At 43.2% G+C, this 18,768-nt stretch overlaps 1 protein-coding gene across 1 annotated transcript in view; it reads right to left on the bottom strand.

Moving 5' to 3' along the window:
- The window catches only part of CPE (carboxypeptidase E), a 332,480-nt gene that overhangs the window by 79,868 nt on the left and 233,844 nt on the right, over positions 1 to 18,768 (bottom strand). The window contains exons 4-5 of the mRNA XM_078677023.1: positions 14,237 to 14,354; positions 4,305 to 4,487 (exon numbers count right to left, since the gene is read on the bottom strand). Of these exons, the coding sequence (XP_078533149.1) occupies positions 4,305 to 4,487; positions 14,237 to 14,354 (301 nt within the window). The remainder of the gene's footprint in view (positions 1 to 4,304; positions 4,488 to 14,236; positions 14,355 to 18,768) is intronic.

Genomic DNA, 18,768 nt, shown 5'->3' with positions numbered 1-18,768 from the left:
GTGTTACAGGAATACACGTTCTCGATAAAATATGTCCCGGGGACTAAGAATACTAATGCGGATTGTTTGTCTATACTGCCGTTGATTGGTGAGGGTGAGAGGGAAGTGGAAGGATGGGTGTTGGTGGATACATCTGATTTTGGTGGTGCAATTAAGGAGGAAGATTGGACGAAGGCAGTTTCGGAGGATTCAGTTCTGGTGAAACTCATTAAATCATTACCTAATGTGCAAGGATGGAAGGGTGACGAAGAGCTGGAGTTGTCTAAGAATATCTGGGAAGAGTTATCTATGAAAAACGGCATCATGATGAGAGATAAGCGTTTGGTTGTTCTTGTGGGCCTGAGGGAAATAGTGACGAGTTTGCTTCACGAAGGACATGGAGACATGTCAGCCATAAAGAGAAGAGCCCAGGTAGACTTTTGGTGGCCAGGAATGGACAAACAAGTGGAGAGACATGTTCGTGATTGTATTCCGTATGCTTGCAGTGACAAATCGCATGTGGTTAGGTGACCACAATTAGTCCGGTAACCCTGCGCATGTGTACTTGGGAAAGGGTTGCCATGGATATTTGTGGGCCATTCGAAGGGTTGGGAGTCTGAGAGAAGTATTTCATATAAATGATGGACTATTTTTCGAAATGGCCTAAGGTGGGGTTTGTCAAGAAGGAGAAAACAAGCAACATTACAGCATTTTGTGAAGATATCTTTCGCCAGGCGGGTTGTCTGGCAAAAGTGTTGACTGATAATGGCCCACAATTTGTGTCAAAGGAATTCAGCGGTTTCCTCAAAAAGTGTGGAATCAAGCATTGCAAAACCCCTGTGTATAATTCCTAGGCTAATGGTTTAATTGCGTCTTTCAACCATGTGTCGGGTGAAAACATTCAGTTGGCCATGCCAAGCAACCTTTGCTGGAGAAATCAGGTGAAGGAGATGTTATAAAATTATCGCATCACGCCTCATTCTGCAACGGGAAATGCTCCATTTTGTCTTCTTAAGGAGAGAGTGCCTTGTACTGTGGCAGTTCCGGCCTGGGTGGCCAGAACTGGACCACGTTGTGTGGACTACGACAGGTTGCATAAGAAGGTTGTTGATTATCAAACAAGGTATAAAGAAAGACACAACGAAAAAGTGAAGAAGGGTAACATGGTTTTTACTAGTGTTATGTGGGTCAGAGTGCAGGCAGACAACCTCAAAAGGAAGGGGAGCTCCAAATGATCTGTGCAAGGATGATAGTGGAGGTAGTGGGAAACAATGTCAAGCTATCTCATGGCAAATGGTGGAACTCTAGGAGGGTGGCCAGGTGCAGTGAAGCGGAAAAAGAGAAGTGAATGAAAAGGGAGGTGGACAAGACCCAGAATGATACATTTTGCAGGAGAGAATCAGGCATGTATATCAAAGCTAAACCCCAAGCTTTGGATGATTATGTCTGTTATTAGAAGTGTATCGGTGGCAGGGAGTTTAATTTATTTTGTTTAGTTTGTGTACTTTGTAGGCTTTATGAAACTATTTCTGTTATGTTGTTTACCTTATAGGCTTAGTTAGCTCTAATGTTGTTCCTAATCAAAGAAGGGAGATGTGTTATGTTTTTGATATGTAACCTGATTACTCAATGCATTCCTAGGCGGCTGAATGTTCCACTTCTAGAATCCAGTTTGTTGATTCTGAAAAGCTGGACAGACAACTGCTGATAATGTGGATCTGCGTTCAACAGGGGCCGTTTTCCCTCTCCTAATAAAGAGGCTTCTACATCTACCACCATGGATTGGTCTTCCCAAAACACCCCTCATTAGCCAGGCTAGTTTTAATACAGTGGCACAGTGCGCACGTCTGGGTATCCGCTTCCTACGTTGGGCGACTATAGAAACACAAAAAGATGATGGATGGAGTGCTGAATATTGTCACAAACTCACCCCCAGTCACAGATCTGGGGCAAATCCATCATTTTTTTGCTCACCATGCCACCCCAGTTTGGACCCAGTCAGATGCAAATCTATTTATGGAGGTGAAGCAGAAACTGAGAGCGTAGGACCTGCAGGAAATGAGGCCCTTCGCTGCTCACCTATAGGTAATATCCATGGGGAAGAGCCACTTTTTGAACAGCCGGAGGAGGTGTGGACCTGGCTTGAGAAGTTAGACAAAGTGGGCCTTAAGACCAAGAGAGATCCTCACTTTTGATGTGAACCGTGGGCTCCGGGAGAAGGATTCAGTAGGAATCTATTCACATAGCAAGGACCTCACAATAGATGACAATCAACATCTAGGATAATGATTGGACTGGGTGGCATGATAGAGAGGGTTGAAAATTCCTCTCCAGGTGAGACCTGATAACCCATTGGTTCCTTATCAGTGCGAGTAGGAAAGGAAGGGCTCAATAAATATAGAGCAGCACAAAAAGCTGATGGAAGCAATGCTGAATATTGTCAAACATTCACCCCAGTACAGGAATCTGGGCCTAAATCCTTCGTATTTTTACTCGCTATTCCAGTTTGGACCCAACCATGTGTAAATCAGTCTTGACCCTGCTCCCCATGGGAACAGTTCAGACAGAACTGCTAAGATAGGTCCTCCCTGGACCAGAAACAAGCAACCTGGGACCGGTTTCGGAGTATCACTGGTCTAGGGAGGCTAAGACTAGGAAACAGGAGATGGTTCTGCATTATTCTGACCATTTGTAGAGGCCCAGAGAACTTGCTTCCCAGGTGTCTAGGCCAGGCACGCTTGTAATGTCCAAACAGAACAATAGAAATTTAGTCTGGGGCAGTCATGGAGGATGTGCTTTAAATCTGCTGGTAATGCAATCTAACGGGCACGTGTCCTAGGTGTTGTGAACGATTCTGTGTATTTTTGCCGGGGAGAGGTAGGCTCTATGAAGTGTATAGAACTGGATCAACTTAAAGCAGGCATTTGGTAAAACTGCCCGGGGATTTTCGATGACCTTGGACACTTCTTTGGCATATAGGGCTCCGCCCATCTCTGCCTCCCATTTGTCTTAAGGAGTTGGACAAAAATCTGGAATAAGCTACCAAGGCCCTATATAAGCAAGTGATAAGTCTCTACCCCATCCATTATGTATGTAAGGTGTTAGTGAGGTAATTAATAGCTGGCTCTGAATCTCGTTGCATTCTGAAGGCGCCCAGGGTCCAATGGACTACGCCGTAGATAATGAATTGCCACCTACCCCTGGACGGTCAACTGTTCGACTAGGTCGGCAAAGAGTTGGCTGTCATGGAAGTCATTCCCAATGTGAAGATTCCTGCCTGCTCGCAGCAGGGTGGTTCCTGCTATGTCAAGTTTTCCCGCCCCACCGGGAAGCCCAGTAGAGGTATTGGCAGGGTGTAGGGTGAGGAGCTACAGGTGATTTGTAAGTCTCTTGCATTGCTTTTCAGGGCCACCAGTTATAGGGGATGTATGTCATGACAACGCGGGCTTTACACAGCGCTACCATTACAACGCATCCATCATAACGCAAGTCGTTACAACGACTTGCGCTGTAGGCGCTTGATTTAGGAATAGTATAATTTACTATTCCAACTCCAGCCTACGTAACAGTAGGGAAGGCGTTGCAATAGTAAATTATACTATTCCTTAGTATATCGCCATCCAGCCCAAGTCGTTGTAACGACTTGCGTTGTGATGGCTGCGTCGTAATGGTAGCGCGGTGTAAAGCCCGCGTTGTAATGGCTATCTCCTGTTATAGGCGAGGTAATCTATTCTTATGGTCATACAATGATCACATTTGTCATTAACAGTACTTCTGCTTACCTCAGTGTAATCCCTACTCAGAATTGGCTGACACTACTGTCTCGGTGATATAGCCAATCATCAACACAACAGACGTGATATCACCCAATTTGAGGCTCACTTCCGAAACACAATATTAGAGCAGCTATTGTCAGACACTATAATAGTCAGATAGAATGTGAATTCCGTGTTCATGCTGCACTTTAGCAGAAGCATGAACGAGAACATGATGTGGTTCTTTAATATCACTACCCAGGATATAGTCTTGTCAGAGAATAACTACTGACATGGAGGTGGACCACAAATAATGAGCAGGGCATACAATGGGTATCTGGATCTAGTTCTTAATGAAAGCTCCTGAATCCTTGCCAGTTTCGCAATGCTGGTGTCAACATGGTGAGATATAGTAAACTGATTCACAACGTTTTTTAAGAGGTGACGAACTCTGAAAAATGTAGGAATGGGTCACACCTGGTTTAGATTAATTCAGAATCACAGAATGAACACGTGTGAATCATGACTGAAAACAAATCAGCGGCTGGCATATCCTTCTTTGAAACGTACCTCCTTCGACATTGTACCAAGCACCACCATTGGTTGTTCCATCAACAAAGCTGGCATCGTCATCATTCTGGCGGCATGGTGGTCGCTTTGGGTCAAACATGGCAGGATTAAAAGAGGAGTACGAGAGAGCCAAGCTCTTGAAAATAGCATCATCTGGGCACGAGCTGTATTCTTGTGCACTACCTGAAAGAAACATATGCAGAGAGGTCGCTCTTAATTTATATTTGGGAACAAAAAATTGAAATAGTATGTTCTTATAAACTGTAAATCATAGTTTTGACTTTCATTTCCAAGATCGGAAGAGCTGTTTTTTTTTATTTTTTTAAGCATCTCTACAGAAAATGTCAGAAATTCGATCAACTGTGATTCTTTGCAGAAAACGTGGCTACAACTCAGTTTCAATCATTTCAAATGTAAAATGTATTATCTTATGGTTTGTCACATTTTTCTACCTAAGTAAAATGTGGAAAATGAGGGTTTGCAATAAGATTCAGGTAACTACTCACTTAAATATATGAACAATTATCTTAAACCTAAGGTCTGCTACACATAAAATTATAATGTTCAAGTCACTGTCGTAATACATCTTTAAAACATTAAAGAACGTAAACAGTTCTGGCCATCACTACTAAAAGCAGCAGTTAATGTCTTGAAGGACAATCCAGGGGAAGTATTATCACGAGCCTTTGCACAGACTAAATCATACCTTTTTAAATAAGACATATGTGTCCATAGTGGGTCAAGAGTAATTACAGACATTCATTGAAACACAGCTAGCTGGATTACAGCCAAAACTTTAAAAAGAGGCCCAGAAGCCACCGAGAATTCCCAAGTGGAATAACATCAAATCCCAGGGCAACACTGGTGAAATAGCCGAATGTATCCATGCTGGCCCGATAAGTGGATTTAGATACCATGAGTCAATGTATCTTAGTCTACTGCCTAGACCACATGACAGCATAAACCAGGCACAAGTATGGATCTCCTACCTGTCTGCCAGGTCCAAGAGATCCTTGCTAACTCACATTATATCACAAGGGACCTATTTTCCACAGACGGCCACGGGTTTACCCTCTGGACCTACCACTCCTCTAGCATGCTTAATGCAATCCCTCAGCCTCTAGGTGTGCTGAATACAATCAAATCACCCTCAAACCAGCAACAGTTCACTCCTTTTCACAAATATGTGCATAAAGTTAAGTGCTGCATGATCCTTAACCACCCAAATTCAGTGCTGACCACAAGGAATATTTTTTAGTGGACAAGTATTAGTGGCCACCACCCTTCTTTGAAGTCCAGCCTCATCCTTAACCACCTCTCTGTTCTGAGGAAGCAGCGAAAGAACCGAGGACTAAACATGGGTACTGAGCTCCCTTACGCTTAAGACTGACTTAATAGTTCAGACTTCTTTCTTCCCGCCTAAGATCACTGAGGTAAAGTTTCACTTCTGGCTGTCATCAAGTTGCCTACGTTCTTTGCAGACTAAAAGTTTCAAACACAGAAGCCACCATATTTTGCAGCTTTGAAAGAAGGGCCGCATCAGTGCTGTATTGCATAGGCGTGTATCACACTCGTTTTAACATGTCAGCCTATGTCAGCCTATGTAAACTGTTTGGTGGACACAGAACTCCCACCTGTCAACTGGTATGTTTCTTTTCAGTCCTCATAAGCTTACCATGTACTTGCATACATGTTCATGCTACCTGGCTTTCACATCCTATACAAATAGCACCCAACTTCCCCCAAATGTCCCTTCAGGAACTTAAAACTTTTTTAAGTAGACCACCAGACGCCTCTCACATGCTTTTCTAGGAAGTTCTCGTCAATATCAAGCAGTACACCAATACCAGGATAATGAAAGATAAGCCTAAAACATGTACACCCTCAATGGCAATCGCTCCGTTGTCCCTCAATCATCCTACTCACGCTGTGTGTCGTACTCAGTCATGATCTGCTTATCCTTTGCGAAGTTCAGCACACCCTCATTCATTAGCTGTATATATATTCCAGTACCCTGTAGATCCTAGGACACTGCAGGCACACAATGTACACCTTCAACCACTTGCCTCACAGTCTCAGACACATTTGGTCTGCCTACCCTCAACCACACTAAGGATTTCCTCATCCATCTTTTGTGCACCCTATACAACACTCTCTACTGATGCCTTCTACCACACACTCTGCAAAGCCCTCCACCATGATCTGTATTCCCTTGGTCTACATTTGTACAACCTTAGTCAATGGGGTGATTTGTGCTTAAAAGAGTGGCAGAGTTTTATAGAGCGCAAACTTGACCCGAAGGTATCAGAGCACTTTACATGAGCACCAGTTGCGTTACATAAGAACACATTCATTTTTGTTAGGCACAAGGAGATTAGGTGATTTGCACAGAATCACAGGATGTTGAAAGTCATTGTAGAGACTTGAACCCGGTTCCGCAGATTTGAGGTGCCAGGCTATTTGAAGCTTTATAAACCCCCGCACAAAGACATTTTCAAAGGAGTACTGCAATTATTGGGGAGCCAACAAACATCCAAATTAGAATCTGACACTGCGATATCTACTAATACTTTGGACATTAACTCATTGGAAATGTAAGGAGCCTACAGTTGGTCCTGCAGGGGCTCAACAGACTTAGGGCCTGATAACAAGTTTGGTAGTCCATGGGACTGCAAAACCCTTGTTAGCGGTCCATGGACCACCAGACTGGTTGTCCACACACCCTATTACAACTTGGGTGGTTGGACTGTCACGGAACTGCTGCAGCCGCCAGGGATCCATCATCCCGCAACAGTGGCACAGTGGTCTGAGGAAGTAATATGCTGGAGATACCGCTGCAGCACCACCAAGTATATTACGAGTTTCCTCACCGCCCTCGTTTTCATGACGGTGAGCGCATCGTTTTGATGGCAGTGAGGAAAGTAATGGGGGCTTAACTGTGACCCCTGTTGTCAATGGGCTAAGAAATGCATGCATGGGGGGCACAGGTTGTGACTACCTGTATGTTTGCACCCCACCTGCTGCACTGCATGGACTGCATGACATGGTGCATTCCATGCCATGCAGGAGTGTAATGCAATGGTCCCTCAGGCGGTGTCTTTCTATGGCTCTCCTATGAGCCTTAGAAAGGCACTGCCGTGGGACCGCCACAGCACAGACTGCCCGCCAGGATTAAACTCGTAATACAGCGAACGGCCTGACTACGAGTTTGGCTGTCTTACTGAAGGGCGCAGGAAGACCACCAAACTCCTAATCAGGCACTGAGGCCGGAAGATCCTTGGGCTAAAACTACTTCAATTTTCGTATCCATCACTGTTTTGATTTCTTTGTTTCCGCCACAGTACCAAAGTGGAAACAGTTAGCAATGTGTCACACTCACTTTAATTTAGTGTTACTGTGTGTATTTTGCATAAAGATGTTGAAAATGTGACAGTCTTAATACAGCACTCACATCACCCTCTACCACTTCTTTCTTCAGCCCAATATGTGCCTTACCTCATTCCCAGTCTTGCCAAACACACTTTCAGCAGCAAAAGCCAAGCAACTAGTAACCTATTGCTCTCAACCCCAGACTTCCACTCTTTACCACTCTACACTGGCATTCACATACAACCTTACCGTTCACAGCATACCACTACCAGATCAGCACGTCAACATGAATTGTGCAGCAATGCACACTCAGTCACGCCAGATCTCTGTAACACACATTACAAACAGCATTCACAGTGTGACAATGCATACCCGGACATACCACAAGCTCCATTCCATATGGCTACGCCAGTGGTATAAATAGGTTATACAAGTACTTGCATAGTATAACAGCTGAAGCAACTTTAAATGACTGTAGCTTAAATGAATTTGCTACACAGTCCATTCTTTGTTGCTGGCTGGGAATTTCTTCAACATAGTTTTGAAAAACGTCCAGAATGGTTGTTATTTGTTTTTTATTAATCTGGTCAAAATGGTGAGTTCCTGGTAGTGAAGTACACGCTTGGTGTTTCCAGACTATACAACTCCTCAGCCATCTGGGAAAAGGCATTTCTATCTTTTTATATGCAGAGCTCTCCACCCCAACTGCGGAGTCTCCACAGTCGTGAAGTTACTATTAAACTGTAGTTTTTGAATACTGAAAAAGAGGACCCTCACACAAAAGTGAAAGATTACCTTTGTCAATCAGACTCCATGTTCAAGCGGGACATACAGGGTATTAGTCATGGATTTTAGGGATTCTTAGTAGTTGTTCATGGATCAAGGGATAACCCTGTGATTTACAGTCTTCAACAACAGCTATTAAAATCATCTGGCCTACATCGATGAAACTGCCCGAAGGGTGGGGTGGCGATTAATGTTTCAGTGCTCCGATTTAAAAGAAGGTCAGTCTTCCTGAAAGATACCTTTGATTCAGCGGTGGCCACTATTATATCCTCACACTGATTATTCTCAGTTACACAGTCTGAGGCTCTCTCAGGAAAGATGGGACTCTGCTTTGCTTCAGGGGCTGCTGGTGTCATCCTAACACATTGTTCAAATTTAGATTGTATAAGAACAGTTTGGATCACCTGCAGCTTTTCTTTTTGGAATCAATCATAGATTTTTTTTTTCTCCGCAATGCACAAACCTAGAGACCCTCCTCTTTTTCTGAGATTGTCATCTCTTTCGTTTCTATGTTCCATCCGAGATAGCTAGAAGTCTTTCCACACTGTCTATCCAGGGTAGTTGGGCCTCTGTTAGGTACTCATTATTCTCAGGGATAATCCAGGGAGTAGATTCCTGTGGTGTCAGCTATCCTGCTACCTTCCAGTGTAGCTTGTATGTACTTTTCACTTTTTTCAAAGATTCAAGGGGCATATTATCAAGGGGTGTCGATAATATTATCGCTGCTTTAGAGCCCATTATCAGTCGAAAAGCAGCGATAATATTATCGCATTTTCAGCAAGGACACGCTAGCGAGTATTTCCTTGCCTTAGTGCCCGTTGTCAGCACGCCTTGCATTGCATCGTTAATGAGATGCAAAGGAGGCGTGCCTGACAATGGGAAAATATCGCAAACCCAGCTTTGCGATATTATCAACGAGGGGTAGCGATATTTAAAATCGCATTAAGTATGCCTTAACGCAGGAATTTAACATATGTTAAATTCCTGACTAATGTATACCTAACAAGGGGGGTGGATTGTGTGGCTAAGACCACAGGCCATATCATCAAGGATATCGCCGTTTTCCATGGAACATCACTGGAAAACCAGCGATGTTCCATGGAAAACATCCCTATCGCTGGGATAATTATCACCACTGCGCTAAGCGTTGTTAATACAGCGCTAGAATGGCGATAATTATCTGAGATAGCCGGGGATGAACAATTTAACGCTGAGGGTGGGCAGCAATAATTATCGCTGCCACTTAGTAATATGCCCAAAGTATGGGACTTTAGCTGGAATGTTATGAATATCTCATCTCTTCCACCCCAGCTGTTAGCTTCATAGACAGAACTATGATCCTGTTCTGTCCTTTCACTTTTTTCATGATATTTGCTAACAATAACTAAGAGGGTTCTTGAGTCTTTTAGAGTTTATTTTGAGTTTTGGCGATATCCCTTCAAACCGATATAGTTTGAAATACACTTTAAATAGGGTTTATTGGGGCATCCAACACTTTTTGACAGATGTTCTGCATCTGCCAAACCCTAAATAAATCCCTAGGTTCAAAGGCATCATATGAAGAGGCTGTGTTTATGAGGGAATCAAACCCTCTTCCTGATATGAGTGCACCATATAGGCTTAGCGAAGACCAGGGGATACAACTGTGCCCTAGACATCACTGAACTCTCGCAGCTGTGCACTGCACTGTGAAGATGGAATTGGAGAGGAAATTACATCATAGTAACTCTGACATATATAAAGTTAGAACTTTTAATACCCCAACAATCCTGCTTTCTGCATAAGATATTTTAACTGGCAGAAATGACCTATGCCTGCTCACCTGTTCATACATGGTTCTTAATCTTTGAGAGACTAGCATCCTATTTAGATGTCAATGTATATGTCTATAATTCAGCATAGTCTTTGTGAGGCCTCTCTGCTCCCTTTTGGAGTGTGTGCTGCAGGATTTGTCTGGATTTTACTTTTACGTGCATTAATGTGCAAAATGTGTAAGGTGGACGGAGATTAGGGGGAGGGAGAAACTTTACAGCAGTGCAATTAATAGTATGAGGCCATTTATTAGAGAATAGATTTAAAATGGAGAAACACCATGTGCAAAAGGTGCTGAGCAACAAAGAGGCCCATTAGCTCGAAACCAGCCCTGCCAAGTATCACGCATCAGACGTGACTCTAACGCATTTCAGTGTGGTGATCTGCATCTGCATAGTGCTTCAGCAGCCTCACTGAAGTGCTACCTAAACTATATCACGGAGTGACTTGGGCAGCTGCAGGCTTGAGTCTTGCAGTGAAGGCTGCTGGCTCACTCAGGTAAATTATTCTATGGCAGAGGGCGAATTATTTTCAGGCCCACGCAGCCCGAAGAAGCGTCGGAGTCGGAGAGGTGCCTCAGCTACTTGTCACTTAACTTACAGTCTGTTCGTTATTTGTAACACAATGCTGATAATGTCGATCAAATTAAACATTTTAGTGTGTGTTGTCAGAGCACGTGCCCTGGTTAGGGCCGGCCTGCCGCCTATTAATTGGGGAACTTTAAGTTGTCAGCCCACACAAACCCCAATGAAGGAAACGTACGCCCGACATGATGTAGACTACCGATTTAAGGTGGGCACACAGACAGGCAGCGAGTTGTCAGTCGGACGGGAGGCATCACTGCGCGCTTGAAAAAAATGTATCCAAATGTTTTTACATAATTCTGCAGACTCATGTGATTTTATCGCACCAGCTAATTCCGATAAAATCAAAAGTGGATGTACTAACATATGCACACATTTTTCCAAAACATAACAATCACATGAAAAACATAATTCTTATCCAAAACAGGAACTTTATTAAAACATATCATTCAGTGGATCTGTGGAAGCCTGACCTGCACACCTCCTACAGCAGAGGCAGGAGAAATCAACAGGCAGCAATTTTGGCATTGCTGATGCAAGGGAAATGTGGATACGCAATTCATTGCTGGGCTCCCGTCTGGAATCTAGGGAGCTAGTTTCGTAAAATATTTGGCCCAAGACGTTACTATGGGAGCAGTGTGCCTGAGAAAGCATACATTTTCCCTCAGCTGTACAGCATTTGTAAGGTGTTGGCTCAAAGAGTGGTGAAGGAGGAGCCACGCATCCTGGGAAGCCTTGTGCTTTACACCAAACCAAAGTTTCTTATTGCTCAAATGGGTGTAATTTCGGATATTTAAGTGTTTCCCTCCTCTTCATTGCTTGATTTTGTTTGCGACATAGTGTCACTCATAGTCTTTACATGTCACTCATAATTACACTGAAATTATGAAAATGACACACATAAGCTATTTGAAAACTTGGCAGCTATGCGAAACAACTTCCCTATGCACCCGTTGCTGCACAGTTGGACAGTCACCCTTAGTAAGATAGTTGTCAGTGAAATACCATTCACCATCACTCATTCGGTGCAACTGCTTCCTTCTTGTCAACAAAGTCAAGGCATGTCACACCGGGGAGATATTAGAGAAGGTTGGTTGGCAGGGAACAGAGGGCTCTCTTCATGGAAACATGAAACTCTTGCTGCAACGATGGGTGCTGCTTTCCATCAAGATTGAGGACTAGTCATGGAGGTGGGTTAGTCCTGCGTCTGCTCCCCCTCAGGGTACGTGAAGGATTCTGGGAGTACCACCACACAACAGCAGAGCAGGAGCCAACTTTGTGCGTGGTCTGCAACTTCTAAAGTGGGTGCAAGACATGAAATGCTAACTATCCAGAAAATAACAATTAGCACAACCGCTACTTATGATCAACTAACCATTCCTAAGTTAAATTAACCAGTAAAGATGCTAAGGGCATGAAGGCCATATTGAAACTTAAATTGTTGACTGACCCCATCATGAGATTCATCTACCTCAAACAGCACCTCTGTCACCTAGCAGCAATGGTTTCACCCCACAAGAAAGATCCAGGGGGCTCTTAATCTCAGACAATTAAGTAGTATTGTCAACGTGATCTGAAAGAAAAACAGATTCTTGCCGTTGCTCAAGTGTATTGTTGGGCATGGCTGCTTAATTTTCTGCTGCTCAGCACCGGCTCTTAATTAGTTCCCGGTGCTTAGCACCAGCACCAAATTGTCAACACCATACTTGAAACAGTCCACCACATGTTGGCGCTGCTCATCTAATTTAGAGGTGAGCAGAACAACTGTAGTTTGAGACTACAATATACATTAAAATAGTCCTAATACCTGCCTCCCCAGCCATTCCTTTAGCTTTGGGGACCTGGAAAAATCTGAACTGTCGCATTTACATGCGAGAGAGATGGTTAGTAGTTGTTTTGGCAGCGATGACAAGGGCGATGGGTGGTGCAGGCTGCAGTGGCCTCCTGTTCAGAGCCCTAGCACTTAATATTTTACAAATTAAGCATTGAAAACCCAGTAAGTCACTGCTTTGACATCAAAGCAGTGAAAAAACAAGTTGTTTTTCCCATTGTTGGAACATCAGAGCAGTTAAAAAGGGGCGCCGAAGATTCTTCGGCGAAGAATGAGCTCTGGCAAATGTTTATCCATCATCTCTCCCAGGTCTCAGGAGAATGGATGGAGACAGCTGATACATGGTTTATAGTCTGCCATATCTCCAGCCTCCCCTGCGTTCCCACGGGCCTGAGGAAGGGAGGCAGGGAAATGTCAACTGCCACCTCCTTTGTTAACCCGGGTAAGGGAGGACCTAGCAGGAGATTCTATGCCACGCTGATGAGAGTCTCTCACTGAGGTGCAGTTAGTTTTTAATTTTGATTTTCAAGTGGCATCATAAAAAATTATATTTTTCCTATAGTTGTATATCGGAAGTAACTGAAGCACTCTATGGAAAACAACCCTGTAATTGACAGCTACCCATCAAGTGGCGGCCACCACAACCAAAAAGTGGTGAGGCAGGGGTAGAGGGTGCGAAAGGGAGCCCGGAAGGGGTGGAGCACAGGAGGTGGGAGTGTGGGAGGGGGAGCACAGGCAGTTTAATAATATTTTTTTTAAAGAAAGGTATACTTACCTGCAGCTACCGGCCGCCTCCTGCGTCGCGCCTCGGTGTTCTTCCTTCTCCCAGCAGACACTGGGATTACTTCACAGACGCCCTGAGCAATCCCCACGCTGCTCTCATGGGAGCAGCGCAGGATTGGCCTGAGCAGGCTGACAAGACACTCCACTCAGTACAGAGAGTCTTTGCAGTTTCTCCACCCAGGCTGTTCAATACAGCCAGGTTAGAGAAACCTCAGGGCACATGTGTGTTTGACCGGCCTGAGACGGCCGGCCAAACACACATGCACACTTAGAAGTGCACATAGCACTCCTCCGCCCCCTCCCTATTGCCCACTGGCTCAGCCAGCAACTGAGATATAAAATGATGAAAGTATATTGTTTTATTTTTCAGGTGCTGGTTCTGAGCCAGCAGGGCGACGCTCCTCCGCAATTGCGGAGGAGCCGACCGCGTACTTATCTATTTCTCCACTAAATCAAAACATAATTAAAATTGTTATTGAGAGCTTTCAATGCAAGTACTAACATCACAATCCACACATTCCATTTGCCAAATGAGTCATACCCGTCACAGCACTTGGTATGCATTCACAATGTGTTTGGAGATTGCTTGCTTAAAATAAGTGCAATAAAAAAAAAAACTGAGCGCTAACTGCATTCTATGTGAAATTGTCTTCGAATATCTGGATTTTACTTATCTTATCTCCTCACAAAAAAGAAGATTAAGCTCATTAACACAACATGTGCAGCACCACTCAAATCTCACTTATGACATTTTGATTTGTAGTTACCACTTCGCGTTTCATCATAAGGGTAGTTTGCTACCAGGTCTCCTCCATGAAGGTTGGCTGAGAGGACAAATGGAATGTCCATAATCCAGTAAATGACAGCCTTAGTCTCCGGAGCAAGCTGAAAAAGTAGACACAAGAGACGCGTTAAAGTTTATAAAGTTTGGAGTCCATTCCCTAAATTCCCATTTGCTTGTTCCTCGACAATAGTCACACTAATCGACTTTGGAGGATACAGTGCTTTGCAATTTAAGATACCAGTAACTATTACTATGTGCTGCTTGCTACCATTCATATGTGTTGAAAAATGCTACCAGTTTTATCAATGATTCTGTCATGTGTAATGTTACTTGTGATGTCAAAGTCAATGAGATTATGTACCATGATTGTACTCTGCAGTCCTCTGAAGAACAGTCTCAGTAAGCGTGAAACCTTAATATTGCAATTTCCCACCATTTGTAAGTTAATTAATTTGAAACATAAGACACACATTGATGTTTTTCTAACTGCTGTAGGGCTACAAAAAACGTTGCGTTTAAATGCTTTCCACAAAGAATCATAATTACGTACAAAGAGAGGGATTTTCCAAAAAGGAAAAACAAGTTGAAGTTTTTATACCCTTTACTTTCATATCTTTCAAACATTTACGATTTTACAGACTGGTGCATACACATAAATACACATGAGAACATGCGTAAGCATGAGTAACCTTAGTAAAGAGGTTTTCATATTTTTTTTCAAATTGTACGTGGTACATTAGTTAGAAATTGGTACATCCGTATTCTATGGGACCCAGTACAAACATCATACGTACAAGATATAGAATAAATAAACACATTTAAAAAACACTACTGTTTCTTTCTCACTCTGCGCAGTTCGGCCTCATATTGAGAAAGTACTGTAATGCCCACCTTCTAAAATCTCAACAACTTTTGCAAAGGTATTCCAGAAGAGAGTCATACTATTTGGGAGTTAAGCCCTACCGTCTGCAGATTTTAAATCCCATCAATACATAAACAAAACGTAAGCCAAGATTCCTATGTATTCTCTGTTGTAAGCAGCCGCGGCCGGTACTGGGAGTACCGGCCGGACGGTGACGTGGGGAGGGGGAGGGGCAGGGTGGGGGTTAGTAATGTATGGAATCCGGACCTTAACAGGTAAGTAAACATAAAAATAAATAAAACGAATTTTGTTGCGCTCACTGCATCACCAAATGCGATGCAGTGCGCGCAACGAAATTCGTTTTATTTATTTTTATGTTTATTTACCTGTTATGGTCCAAATCCATACATTACTACCCCCCACCCTGCCCCTCCCCCTCCCCACGTCACTGCCCGGCCGGTACTCCCAGTACCGGCCGCGGCTGGTTGTAAGTAGGCCTGACCAAATGGTTAATTTCGCCGGAAAGGTCAAAGTAATTTAGATAATTCCACGTTACTCTTTTGACACGAAATTACAGAAAAAGAGGTGATTACACCAATTTACATTATTATGAGTAATTTGTCAACGAATTTAGGGGCATATTATCAAGGGCTGTATCGCCGCTTTAGCAGCACTTTTTGCCCCTAAAGCGGCCATATTTTCATCGCCCTATTAGCAAGCTGTCGCTAACAGCTGTTAGCGACAGTTTACTGGCAATAGGCCCGTTTTTTTGCCACTTTGCATGTCAGCGATATTTATCGCTAATGACATGCAAAGTAGGCGTTCCTCACTAAAAGTAAAGGGAAACAGTCGCAAACACAACTTCCCCCTATTATCAATGCCCGCGAAGCGATAAAAAAAGTCTCGCTAATCGAGATTATCGCTTGATTTTAACGCCTGATAAAAACTTGATTTAGCCATCTTGTCAAAGGGGGGTGGATTGTTAGGTTAAGTAGACACTTGCCTATTAGCAAGCTTTTCATTAGCGCAGTTAATTTAGCGCTGGTATTCTCATGCTATTTCTGGTTTTCGAGGCTATCACTGGAGTTTTTTATCACCTTAGAGATAAGCGTTGCTAATAATGTGCTATCTCTGCGATGAAATCCAGCGATAGACGGCGATTAAAAAAAATGCCACAAACTTAGGTTAGCGCCTCTTCTTGCTAATATGCCCCTTAGTGAGTGTGTGTGACATCTGCTGTTTGTGTTCACTTGCATTTAGTGCTATTTTCTTAGAGAAAAATTTATTGTCTTCTCCATTTTGGACGTGAGAAAAATGCGGTCAATGATGGGTTAATTGCCTCTCATAAATTACGAGTTACGCCCACCCCTAGTTGTAAGTGAATTGTAATCAGTGTCTTTCACAGTGTTTCTCAGCTCTACTGTAAAATGACTGGATCCTTTTGAGTGTCCCATTTAAATGGAATGATAAAACTGGCTGTAAAGTATGTTGAAGCAGACGGTCTTAGTTGAGAGGTCACCCTGCTGTTGATGGAATATGCACAGGGCCACCGAATTATGCGATTGTGTGCCTATGGCGATTTACGCTTAGTTATTTATACATTACCAACAATTGCCACATAATTCAACGTCTGCGTTCATAATCTGTATATTTTAACAAAAACGATTTTGTTTCTAGCTGAAACGGGTAAAACGTTACAAAAAATGCTGAAACATGTGGCTGTGAAGTGGAAGGCCATTTGAAAAAGTTCACTGGTTGCTTTTTGCTATATGTAGGTGCTAAAATGAGGTGCAAACGGTGCCCAGACAGTGTAAATAAGTGTAAAAATTACAAAATAACCAAGTAATACTATCACAAAATGTGCAGCATTACACCGCATAATTTCCCTTTCTTGCTGCATAATTTACTCGACCCTGCTTGAATGAAATAATGTATCTGTATAGTTATGTATGCTGTGCTAGGACCTTGTATGGAAGTGAGGTATGAGGTTTTAGAGATACTACGCTGATTCAAAATTCCAGAGAAGGGTTCTGCAGGTACCACAAAGTACGCCTTCCCATATTGTCCAATAGGAGTTAGGCCTCACTAATATTAGCGATAGGCTAAGACTTAAACCCATAACCTGTTGGATTAAAATATGGACGAACCCTGAAGCCACATTAAGTAGGCAAATACTAATGGACTGCATTGCCCTTTATAGGGGACGAATGATACCTTGGCTCAAATATGTAAGGGAAACCTTGAAAGGGTTGGATTATGTCAAGTATTTTGATGAACCCACTAAACTTATGCCTAAAGACAAGGGTATCATAACGATGGAATTCTCAAGGCAAACAGCAAATGAAAGGGAGGACAGAGAGTTGATGAAATCTTCTGTGAGAGCCCACTTGTTAACTAAATAAACTCCAGGAATGGAATTTTACCTGTCCCATATGTACAACAAACACGACAGATTCCTAATGACCAGATTTAGGCTGAATCTTTTGCATCACATTTTATCAGTTCCAGCAGGGTACACATCAGATATCGAGATAAAGGGACCGTGCGGCTGCGACCAGTGGTCTCCGCAAGACACTCTCCACTTCGTTTTAATATGTTCCTTTTATGCGTACCCAAGGACAATGTTTTTAAAAGCTATTTTAAGGCAAATCAGATTCAACCAGGCAAAGGTGTCACTATTGTTTTTGAAATTGTCATCAGATCCACTAACGCTGTTTAGCACTGTACATTTTTTAAGATCGGCTGTGAGACTAAGGAACACTAGAGGCGACGAGTAACTGTTCATGATCCTCCTTGGTGAAAGAAGGGTTGGCTGCACCAACATTGCCCAGGATTCTTGTTTTTACTGTATAAATCGCTTTTAACATGACTGTTAGGACATGAAACAATTTTATTGTGAATGTTCATATATTTTTTATTTTATTACGTAATTTTAGTGGTTGTAATGCCTTTCTTTTTTACCAATACTGCACTTCGTATGGTATTGTTTTTATACCGAATAAAGTAATTTGAATTTGAATTTGAATTTACTTTGGCTCTCCCCTGCTGCATAATTCCAGTTGCCCATTTCCCATGCAGTTTTGATCATGAGGCTGCAGGCAATCGGTGTTGGGACAATGCACTCCTGTAGTTTTCAACAAAATACAAATTTGTTTCTAGCTCAAACGGTTAAAAAGTTACTAACAATGTAGTAACATGTTGCTGTGAAGCGAAAGGCCATTTGATAAAGTTCACCGGTTGCTTATTGCTATATGTAGGTGCTAACATCCTAGAGCGCCATTGGCAGATCCAAGAGATCTCTGTGCTAACGAGAGATCGCGCAGGTGGCACCCCCGCAGCAAGGAGGGGAGACTGGAGAGAGTCATTGAGGCACCTTGACAGGGCTTAAAATGAGGAACAAGTGGCCCAGGCACAGTGAGACACAGATACTCTCAGCACATGCCTGACCATAAGATGGCCGCTATAAGTTATCTCGAGGAGACCCACCATTTCAGGGGCTTAGAAGGACCTGGGCACATATCAGGGACAACTCACTACGGATGCATCCTTACCCGGCAGCACAAAGAGGGGACCCACAGAGATAAGAGGTGCCCAGCCACAGTGGTCCCTACCACGCCGTGCTACTACTCTTAGAAAAAAAACAGACATCGGCC

The sequence above is a fragment of the Lissotriton helveticus genome, chromosome 2_1, assembly GCF_964261635.1.
Source record: "Lissotriton helveticus chromosome 2_1, aLisHel1.1, whole genome shotgun sequence".
NCBI lineage: Eukaryota > Metazoa > Chordata > Amphibia > Caudata > Salamandridae > Lissotriton > Lissotriton helveticus.
Note: the sequence above shows the minus strand (reverse complement) of the source record. Positions and strands in the feature narration are given on the sequence as shown.